At 38.5% G+C, this 11,734-nt stretch overlaps 1 protein-coding gene across 3 annotated transcripts in view; it reads left to right on the forward strand.

The window, feature by feature from the left end:
- LYN (LYN proto-oncogene, Src family tyrosine kinase) overlaps positions 1-10,618 on the forward strand; it is a 52,214-nt gene extending 41,596 nt beyond the window's left edge. For 2 of the 3 annotated variants that reach the window (XM_067290465.1, XM_067290466.1), the window contains exons 11-13: positions 2,044-2,197; positions 3,480-3,611; positions 9,074-10,618. In XM_067290465.1, coding sequence (XP_067146566.1) covers positions 2,044-2,197; positions 3,480-3,611; positions 9,074-9,276 — 489 coding nt within the window. In that variant the 3' untranslated portion in view covers positions 9,277-10,618. Of the gene's footprint in view, positions 1-2,043; positions 2,198-3,479; positions 3,612-7,051; positions 7,265-9,073 lie in introns of all 3 variants that reach the window. The other variant, XR_010883282.1, reaches the window with a different exon arrangement.
- The last annotated feature ends 1,116 nt before the right edge of the window (positions 10,619-11,734 follow it).

Genomic DNA, 11,734 nt, shown 5'->3' on the forward strand with positions numbered 1-11,734 from the left:
CCATTCAAAATTGCTTGACCATTATTCTTTTCCTGCTTGGGAATTGTTTGCATGTTTGTACATACATGGCTTCTTTGATTTTCTGTACAATTTAATACTTTCAAAACCATTGTTCCAGAATTTCATGGAAGTGTAATTTGTATTTGCTGAAAACATAATGGGTTGTTTGATATCACATTCTTAATTTGTGACTAATCAGATAGTGACTTCAGTGGGTCTGGCACAAATGGAAGGAAATAAAACTTGGTCTTTCCAATGGCTTCGGTTCTTAAGGCTTGGAAACTAAAAATCACCATCACAAACTTCTCTTTCGTCAAGTGGTTCCTCGTTCACCAGCCAGCAGTTACCCCACATGTTAAATGTGTACAGGGAAGTAGGAGGAAAGCTAGTTCCTTCATAACTGTTGATGTATTTTAAGCGGCGTTAGTGAACTTGTTTGTATTTCAACTGTATCTGCCAAGCTAGACAGCCCAGTTACAGCTTTGGTCTTCGAGCAAAATCTTCACTTTCACTTCTCTTTCTTTCCCAAACCCAAGTAATCACATGTGGGGAGGGAGGGAGGCAAGGAAGGCTGAGAATCAAGCACTGCTTTTTCAGCTTGTGAGTAGGCTGTAAGTCTCTAGCCAGGCTCTGGGGCAACTATTCAGTAGTAGCTGCTTCCTTCATTACACAAATGTATTTTACTTATTTCTAGAAAATATGCAATGCAGATTTTCTTCATTCTCCTCTTCATCACAGAGGTTCCTTTTGGTGTAGTATGAGAACCTCTGTGTGTTATATATTGAAATTTAAAGCTCTAGGCTGAAGAAGTGGCAATGCATTGGTCTGTAAGAAAAGGGTTGCAGTGGAAGGAGTTGGGGGGAAAGTGGTTATATTTTTCCATTGCCTAAACCGAAAAAGAGGAACAAAGATAGTGTGGTTTTGGTGTTGCAAGTGCTAGTGTGTGTATTTGTCGTACCCCTCGGGGACTTTTTAAAAATGGATAAGCAGAAGTAGTGTTAATGTTTTCTTAAAGTTTGATCAGGTGCTCCTGCCTGCTTTACAGCGCAGCTGAAATGTGGAACTCTGTCACTGAAAAGGTATCTGTGTATTTGTCTTCTCCTGAGATGGAGAGAAAACAGCTGATTTATGAGCATGCTAGGGACTGGTACTGGAAAAGGACCCTTCTATTTTGCTAGTTTAGCATTAACAAATCTGAGAGATTAGTACATTCCCCATACAATGTGGATGACATACAGAAATCTATCATTACAGAAATTCTGAAATAACATCTGTAGCACAGATTAGACTTGCTCAGGAATGACCTATCTGCAGAATCTCACAAGGAAGAGAAAAAAAGACTGTATATAACCACTATGCTTATTTTTTCCTAGCTCCTATCAAACTTTTGGGCAGAATACTAACTACTCATGAGTTTTATCGCTCTGAGTTTAGATCCTATTGTTTCATTTTCTTCTTCAGAAAAAAGTAAAAAAAATTTTCAAAAAAAAAAAAAAGGAGGTGTAGTCTGGACAAATACTGAAAAAAAAGTCATCATTAGTGCATATTTTGAGGATTTATTCACCTTTAATTTGGTTTGGAAATTAACTTTGGCTGATTAAATACAAATCAAATTTACTTATGATAGTACCTGAATGCTGGCTTTTGCCAAATGCTCCTCACATATGAAGAGATACATGTTGTTGTAGATGAAAATAAATATGAAGTTTTTTGGCCTATCTTAGTAATTGTTTCCTGATTGTCCAGGCTTATACTAGGTAATTAGAAAGCTTTGTTGTTTGGGGGGGTTTGGTTTTCTTTTTTATCTCTTCTCTATCTGCACTGTTGCTTAATCAGTCCTTAGAGGAACATTGGTACCTTGCTATATATATTGGTTCCTTCCATTCCCTTATTATTTGGACAATAAACCTGTTAGTAATTTGAGGTAGGAAAAATCTTAGTAGAATGAGGCTTTGCAGATACGTTGGAAAAACAGAGTGTTCACAACTGTTGATGTCTCTATGTGATACCAAAATACCAAAACCAGTGTTTCTTTTGTTACAGATTGCAGAAGGGATGGCATACATAGAAAGAAAAAATTATATCCACCGAGATTTGAGAGCAGCTAATGTTCTGGTTTCAGATTTGCTGATGTGCAAAATAGCTGATTTTGGACTAGCCAGAGTCATTGAAGATAATGAATACACAGCAAGAGAAGGTATGTATTTTTATTTTTTGTCTGTAAAGCGTCAGTCTCTGGGAGGCAGTGAGGCTGTATCTATAAATTATTTGGACATCAAGGGCAGAAGATGCCATAATAACTTCCTAAAGGCAGCATTTTAATGCCGACATCTTTTTAAAAGAATAAGCAAACAAATAAGCAAACTTTTTATTTTTGCTTCTGTGCACAGGCTGTATTAGGGCAACTGCCTAAAGCTTTTCTGAGCATGTTTCTTGGCTGGCTTTCCTCTTTTCATTTTAAAGACTATCTAATATTCTCACACGGCCTGGATGGAAACTGTGGTAATGTCGGATGATAGTAGAAAAACAAAGGTAGGAGGAGGAAAGAAAACATTGCACTGCAGTTGAGATTAAAGGAAGATGAGCTATTCAGAAGTCACTAGGTAGCAGTAATTCAATAGGAGTGTAGAGGGAAGGCCCTGATTAAGCAGTTTTCAAAGGTAAAGAACCCATACCTGTGTTTTTTATCTAGCTCTGAACATTGTATATTGATTAAACAAACCTTTCATGTTATAAATTCTTTATGCTGAGTTAGATGCAAAGTGCCTTTCTTTGAGTTTAGGTATTCAGTAAAGTTTCCTAGCTTAGCTGGTATTTTGTGCCAGACTGCCATAGGAGGCTAAGAAGGGCACAGAGAGAACCTGTTTGTATTACTCTTCATTGCCTGAAGAGCTAAAGTAATATTCCCCAAGGAAGGCTGTTTGAACTTTTCTTACTTAACTAGAGGGAGTTTGTATTTATAGGGGATTTTCTGGAATCAGTTATGTAGAAAGATGGTATTTTGAGATGTAGCTTACAACTCCTTTTGCATCTATGGCCGTTCAGAAATAATGGAATGTGATACAAGAATTAAAGTGTACGTTGAAGCTAGATTGATTTTTTTTTTTTTTTTTTAACCAACTTTTCTCATTGTGAAGAAAGTCTTGCAAAGTTCCAGCTGATGGGACATGCAGCATTGTTCCCTGACCACTGGGTAGAAGGGAAAATAGTTGGTTAGTATAATTTTGGCAAAAATTCTCAATACCTGAGAGTCAAAAGATACTATGCAACTTTCAGTGTTTTATTTGCACCTTTAACACCAGCATACAGTGTGGTAACATGCATCCTGCAGCACACCTCTTGATAACTCTTGTACAGAAGGAATTGCTGATACCTTTGCTAATCTGGGGATATTATAGACAAGTCACTTAAGACCTTTTAATGGCTTGATATAGTGTTTAAATTTGCCTTTGACTGATGGAGAATGTATGGTTTCTTAGGTGCAAAGTTTCCCATTAAATGGACAGCACCGGAGGCAATTAACTATGGATCCTTCACTATTAAATCTGATGTGTGGTCATTTGGGATTCTCCTGTATGAAATCGTTACATATGGAAAGATTCCTTATCCAGGTATGGGCGTGTGTTTATCATTACACTGTATTTATACTTTAATGTTCCTTTTAAAAGACAAAAAAAAAATACCCAGGGAAAGAGCAGCAGCAATGATTCGAAAAGTATGTCTTACAGGGTACGTTATTGTTTTGGAAACTTAGAGTCACTGTGTGCATAAACCATGTGCTTCTTTGTGGCAATTTTCAGCAAACAGACTAATGGCACCGTAAACAAATAATCATTTTTATGTATTCAAAAGATGTTACAATTGCAGCAAATGCTGCATTCCAGTAACTGTCACAGATCCTGATTTTTGCAGTAGCTGATATTAAGCAGCACAGTGATACTGGGGACCCCATACTAGAAGTTCTAGTGGAACTATATGAGTTCTGGTGGTGGTGGTTGTCGTTGCTGTTGAATATTAGAATATGTGAAATGAAGTACTAAGAAAGTATGCTTTCACAGCAAACAGGCTGTTACATTTTGTCAGTGTTAGCTAATCTAAACAAATATGAAAACAGCCTAAACAAGTGTGGACAAACCACTGGAAATATTTACTGTTTGTTGATCAGTATGGCTCAGATATGAAACTACAGTGGAGTATATGAATAATGGCTTCATTAGGTAGCTATGAAATGATTATGTGCTTCATGTTTCTTTTTTTTTTTAATCTTTAAACAAAATACATATTAAAGTATTCAGCATACAGGAACAGCTTGTATAAAGGATATTTATGCATGCACAAAGATGTCTCACATCGCAGGCATAACTGATTATCTCTGGGAAGCAAACTGCCTTCATTTAAGCTTACTGAGATTATGGAAAGTTAACTGAAATTCTCTTATCTTGTGGGCAAATGAGGAAAGTATAGCCATATTCACCTGTACAGCTCATCTTACTTTCATAAATGTCATAACTTCTGAGAAGCTTTAGGATCCTGCAGCTTACAGACAGTAAAGGAAGATCACATTATTCATTCAAGCAAAGGTTTTCCAGAACCCTGAGTGCAGCAGCTCTTGCTGTTTAAACAGTGAAAACATTTTCACCATCACTTCATGAGCAGCTGGAATTCTGCATCCTGAAATGCCAGAGACTTCAAAGGGGCAGAGCTGGGTGATCTGAGCCCCAGACCCTGGAATGACAGCAGGAGGCTTAACACTTCTGGGCACAAGGAGACCAGACCTCTGGCGAGACTCAGGCAGTGGGGGAAGGTGGTGGCAGCGGCAAACTTTACACTACGTTAGAGAAGAACAAATCAACTTTCCTTATACGAGGTAGAGCCAAAACAGACATTCTCTGTGCTCTGCAAGGCTCCAGTCCAGGAAAGTACTTAAGCTCAAGAGTAGCCTCCTTAAACTTCAAGAGGTGATAGGGCTGCTTGCACAGCTAAATGTTTAAACATATGCTCATGGGCTTTTTTTAGGTAAGAGCTATAAAATATGTGCCTGGGTAGCAGACCTCTCCCCCAATCTGTTCTAAACACTGTTCAGCCCTGCAAGAAAGATCAAATGGAAGTTGTATGCAGTGGAGTAATGCATGGTGCTTCCCACTACTGAGATGCTTTATCTCCTATTAGTACATGCCTATGTATCCAAACACCTATGTTGAGATGATTTTGCAAGGTTATTTCTGGATGCCTTGAAGATTGTCCTTCCCTGAACAAACCTATGAGCCCACCTAGAGACCAGCTCTACAAAAATACAAAATGCAGCTAAGTCTGCTTTCTCTTTATCTCTGTGAAACAGGTGCCATATTTTTATTTCAAGAACAAAATCAATCAGTACAGCAGACTGCTCTAACTAGTGTGGGAAAATATTCTTCTAGGGGAAGTCTGAGCAATATTTTTTTAAATGTGGAAGAATTTTTATGAGCACCATAAATAGGCCATACACTGAGGATTCATTTGTCAAGCAGCAATTAGAGGGGGAAGCCATTTGACTGCATACTGGAAGATTTTAATAGTTTGCAGGCATTGCTTGTGTGAAATTGGAAGAGATGTCCGTTTTAAATAAGAGTAGGAATTTAAATAGCCTATTGGACTGAAAGTTGATACTGAAGAACCAGCAGGATAGCAAAATAAATGGGCAACCAATTTATTTCACATAAAGAGATGTGATAGGTTTTGGCAAATTACCACAGTGTGGCAAGAGTGACCTACTCATAGTTTGTAACTAGCAGGCACTGTAGTAGAAATAATAAATTGATTTTTCAGTTCTAATGGGAATGCTTCAAAACATTATTTTCAGTTATTAACTAGCTCCAGCAACTAGAAAGGATTCAGCTTAGAGCTAGATATGAAATAGTTTGAATTAAAACTGACAAGCAGTTAATACCACTGTAAAGAAAATCTAAGCAGGCAACTTGACAGGAAGCATTTCCAGCCAAGAAACCTGAAGCTTTTGTGATCTTTGTTCTTAAATTCCAACAGCTGTTTTTCTTCCTGAGAAACTTAGAGCAATTAGTGGGGCTATACTTTCAGGAACTACCTCTGAAATATGAAACAAGTATCTGATTTTGTAGGCAAGCTGAATTGGTTGTTAAAACTAATTTCCAGGTGATCTTACAGTATATGAAATATTGGAAACATCTAAGCTTGCATTCTGGTTGTGTCAGGTGCCCTTTACTAGATATACCTCTTTCTATAGAGTGGGATTCTTCCTCCATACCACTGTGCTCACATCTTTTCCCAAGCTCTCACATAAGGAAATACTTCTTTGTCTGTGAAGCTTAACAGGTAACCTAGTGTTAATTACAGTGATGTACCATACCTTTGGAGTTAATGATGTTCTTTGCAAGACCATGAGTGGGTGTAAGTATAAGAAATATGCATACAGGATGGTTTTATTTTACTGACCAGGGTGTAGTTTGATGAAACAGTTAATTCTCTAGCCATAAAAAAAATAGCTTTGGAAAAGTTAAACAGGTAGCTATTTTGAAAGTACTAGATGGAACCTGAGACAGACAAGTAAGTTGTTGTATTTAACGAACAAACAAAAAAGACCCAACATGTATGCAAGTATGTTCATGATGTTGTATTTACTATGCAATACTGATAAAAGACTTTCCATTTTTGTCTTGTGAACTTAAAGGGTTCTTTCACAAATAGGCTTTGTGCAAGTTAGCTGAAACAGTATTTGTCCTTGGCATACAGAATGTAACAGAATCAGTCCTGAAGACACTGGATCTAAGCACAACCTTTCAAAGTACTTAAACCCACAGAATCAGTCCCCTTCAGGGCAAGAGCCCAGCAGCAACAGTCCTCATGCTTTACACATGGTTAACTAAGACTTTGTAGAATATGAAAAACTATTTTACTATGTTGGTATACATTATACACTATGCTTCTTTAAGCTCAACCAATCAAATCACTATTATAGATTATTAGCATATTCTCTATAAAAATGCTTTATCAAATTTTTTCCTACATTTATTTTGGCTTTTGCTTTGTTTTTATATAGTAAAAATACTTTATTCTGTGACAATACCATTCCACTATTGCCCTCAAAATGGTATTTTTGTATACCCGGCAAAACTTCACTCCTCCTTCTGAAGTGGAACTTTGTAAATGTGTGAACCAGATTTCATGGCTGACATTCTGGAACAAGTTAAAGCCAAAAGGCTTGAACTGAAGTAACTCTGACCTTTGGAAGAATTTGGAACCAAGTTTTTGGGTCAGTCCTATTGTTAATTTTCTGCAAATTATTTATTTAATATTAACCCTCCCCTACACAGATTTTAGAAATAACCTCTCCCTTCAAAATGAATTGAAAGGAGATCCACTGTTCTGTTATGTTGGTGCCTGTCTTTCAAAGACAATTGTCTTGGTCATGCAGTTTGTGTATTGTAGTTGGCAGAACTTCCATGTGTATTTTTTCTTAAAAAATCCCAATATAGTCATCTTAAATAATCAAAGTAGTTCTACAAAATAAAGTTGTCATTCGTTTGTAATTCAGATAGGTCCTTATGTGCCAAGTGGCTTAAATCATATCCTTAGTCACTACTCAGAAAAAGGTACAAAGGTCCAGCTACAGATCTGCATGGTCACCAAGGACTCAGGGAAGCCACTGCATCTCCTCTGCTGCCTTTGCTCAGGGAAGGTGAAGCCCTGTCCCCTCTCAGCAGAGTGCAGGTAGCAACTCTCCCTGCTGCACCTCTGTGGGATTGGCATAAGCAGCAGTAAAAGTCACATACCTGACCAGAGGGTATCATGTTGCCTGAGAAAAGCATTGGAAACCACAGCCTTAGGCAGAACTGCACCACACAGAGCAGTTTGAGGAGCACACAGCAGCTGCGGGGTCTGGAATACCCTTCCCCAGGGAGGTAAAGTCTAGTTCATGGACAGTGGCTAGTATCTAGGCTGAAGTATGAGTGCTTCTGCATGTCCTGTCACTGAAAGAAACAGCATTTGCTGGAATATGAAGAGCTGTGAGTTTGTGTCTTGGAGAAGGTAATCCTGGCATATTACTCCCTTGAGTTGCCTGAGATTTGCAGGGGAAGGCGCAAGCTAAAAGACAGAGGCTTCGTGGTAGGAAGTGGTATGCCTTTGTGTCTGTCCTGCCATAGCTGACCTCATACGTTTCACGGCCTTGTAAAAGTAGGTGTTGAACTTGCTCTGTGAACCAATCTCTCGAGGATTTAAAAAAAAAAAAAAAAAAAAAATGCAGGCCTTTTGAAGGTGACCGTGACTGTTCTATTGGTTTGCATCTGAGGCTCAGGATAGAGTTCTTGGTGTTAGGGTTCTTATCCTCAGGAAGAAAACCATAATGGGAAAAATGGGCAAAACTCATCACAGCCAGCAAGTTTTTTTTTGCACAGTAAGAATAGGAGGAGGAAGAGGGGAGAGGAAATTGCCTGTTACAGGACAGAATATCCCTGATGACGCTCAATATCTTGCAATCGGCAGCAGTTATGCAAAAGCTGACGTAGAAGAAACTATCTGAGAAAGTGTGTTAACGCAAAACGCCAAGTGACTGACATTGTGGTCAAATAGGTACGCTCTTCTCGCTTGGTGTGGGAGCCTCGGAGCAGGCAGGTTGGGAGCTAGGCAGCTCAGGAGAGAAAGGTGAGAAGGATCTTGTGCTGTTGGCGCGGTTGGCCGGAGCTGGGCTTTTGCCTGTGACTCCTACCACTTCTGAAAGCAGAGCAGAATTCAAAGAACAGAACACAGTTAATTTTGGTGGCAGCAGGTGTGCTCTCTCCCCTGGTCTTGTCAAACTTGGCACTAAAGGCATCACTATGCTTAACTGGGGAAATGGAAATCTTACCCCCAGATTTTCAGAGCAGCTCCTCTGTGACTCTGTCTTGTTTATTGAGCCCGTAGTAGTAGCTCCCTTACTAAGTAGTAATAGTCCTGTATCATTTGGTTAGATACATTAAGTTTTTTAGAATGAGGTAAATGAAAATAATAATAAAAAAACCCAGTAGAATAGTTTCTTTAGGAGTCAGAGAGCATTTGATCAAAACTTTCTTTGTTGTTTAAGGTATGAGCAATTCAGATGTGATGGTTGCCCTTCAGCGTGGGTACCGAATGCCACGTATGGAAACCTGTCCAGCTGAGCTGTATGATATCATGAAAACATGCTGGAAAGACAAAGCAGAAGAGAGGCCAACATTTGATTATCTACAGAGTGTGCTTGATGACTTCTATACAGCAACAGAAGGGCAGTATCAGCAACAGCCATAGAACAAAGGACACTTTTTTTTTTTTTCTATTGGCATGGACCACTGGTGCAGACTATTATTTGGACAGACTGGTCAAACCAATTACTTCGTGAGTTTGGATGTCTTAACCAAGTGTGGAAGCTGAAATGCTAAAGGAAAGAGTAATTCCACAGAGAAATAATCGTTTTTCTTTGGTTAAAACAGTGCCTCTAAAGGTTGACTGTCTTTTTAAATGCCCTGTGTTTTGCATATGTGGAAACATCCCAAACCAGGGAGTGGGGAGGGAGAAGGAGGGTATAGATTGACAAAGCATTTTCAGAATCTAAGTGATGGAATGCATTACAAGGAGACCTTTCTAAAAGGATGAGGAAATGCGTGAACAGCTGTTTTCAAAAGAAAACATTGTAGAAATTATTTTTATATCCTTGTTATTTCACCTTAGTATCTGGAGTACTGTCACCTCTTCCAAGACCTTCTAAAAATGTAAATTTCCTTTAAGAAAGGGTTAGGGATATAATTTTTTACACTGAAGGTGATTCTGTTCTACTACTGTATTACTCATGTTAAATTTCAAAACATTTTCAAAGCATCGCGCAGCCATCACAGATGCAGAAGTGCAATATGAGCGTGCATGGTGGCAGACGCAGCTGTGTTTGACCTTCAGTTTCCCATGAGTCCAGAGTCATCAGCTGAGGTCACTGGGAAAGCACAGGCTTTTGAAGGAAGTTAATATATTCATTGCAGTCACTAAAACTATTACCAGTAAAAATACTTTCATCTTAAATTCTTTTAAGTGGTCATGATTATTCAAGAATATTCATTTTATTTTTGCTGCTTTAATCAACTAACCTAAAAATCTCTTTTAAAGCCAAAACTAGCTCTAGCATGATCAAAAAAGAGTTGTGACAATTTGCAATAAAATAAAGTTACATTGCAGTGACACTAGAGGCTTGTTGCTTACTATATAAATGTAACTCATAACAAAGTTAGTTAATGCATTTTGCTAAGCTCTACATATGTTAAACTGTTCTGTCAAAATGACTTCTCAAAAAGCTGAACTAGTGCAATTGCAATGTAACTAACTACAGTGTAGATTTTTCTTTTTTGAAGTGCATTTCTTACAGTTAAAACCCAGCCCCCCCCCCAGTTACTTAGACAAATGGTACTTAGCAGAAGCTTAAAAACCCTTTTGATAAAGCTTCAGTGTGCCTGCAGTTACAGTTCAGCAGCATAAACATTCATTGCTTTTCTTTTCCATTGGCTTCCTTCATTCAATATCTGTGCAGTTTAAGCAGACTATCAGTTATGTAAATATTGTTTCTATTGATTGTGATTTTTAATTTTAATAAACACTTATAGAATAAGTGTGTTGTACCATAATAGTTTTTGAGTTACAAATGGCTGATGTTCTAGCTGGAGTGATAGGCTGGTATGGAACATGGGAGCATCTGTGCATTGCCACTAACAAACAAAGTTATTTTGCAGTTATAAATGTTAATGGCTTCTGCTTTCCTTACATTCAGCCAGTTTTGAGAAGTGGAAAAGGACTGAGCCAGCTATTTCTGCATCCTGGTTTGGGTTTTTTTTCTTTGGTTTAGAGGGCAGGAAGGGAGGAGGACTCAGTCCTCAGCTGCCCTTTAAAACAGCTTCTCACAATTCTGTAATGTAACACTGTCCATTGCCACACTTACTTAGGAAAACAGTACAGTTAAAAAAAAAAAAAAAAGGTCAGCGCTTAACCCAGGCTTCATTTTATTTTAGGGAAAGACACTTAACATAGATACTAACCTTGTCTTTCCATTTCCTATAGCTAATCAAAGAGCACTGGGAAGCAGGATGGTATATAGCAACAGCAGTTGCTCAGGGAGTAAGAGATTAGTGTTACATAAACTTGATGCAGACTGTCAATGCATAGCACTAGAGCATGTTTTGGCTTATTGCAGTAAGTGCCCACTCCTAGCCCATTTTGATTAAATGTTTCTTAGTTCTGTTTGAATACTGCCATTCCTCCAGCAATTTGCATCTGATGATAACTTTTTTAGTCAAGGGATCAATGCTCAGTGCATTGTATCACTACATCAAAATATTTTGTAATAGCTAGAATAGTCTGTGTGGGAGTAGACTAATATTTCATGAATTCTATGCTGGAGGATTATAGGCCTTTTAAACTACTGGAGCCAGATAACCTATATTTAACAGAAATAGCTTAAACATGCAAATAGCACTGGCTCAGGTCTTACATCTTCAGACTGGTTAAAGATGCAGCAGAGCAATTACACATTACTGCACTGAACAGACCAATCCAAAATTAAAAGAAACTTGGTTCAAACTGTCAAGAGCAATCACCTCCCAGGAGGGCTGGTCTGAGCACCACCCAGCTAGGCTGCACCACCTAGTGTCTTCAGAGCAAGGGTGAGGCTCTTGCTCAGCATCACAGCCTCTTGCGCCACCTGAAATGGCATTACAGCAACACATTGCTC

Source organism: Apteryx mantelli, chromosome 2 (genome assembly GCF_036417845.1).
Source record: "Apteryx mantelli isolate bAptMan1 chromosome 2, bAptMan1.hap1, whole genome shotgun sequence".
Taxonomy (NCBI): domain Eukaryota; kingdom Metazoa; phylum Chordata; class Aves; order Apterygiformes; family Apterygidae; genus Apteryx; species Apteryx mantelli.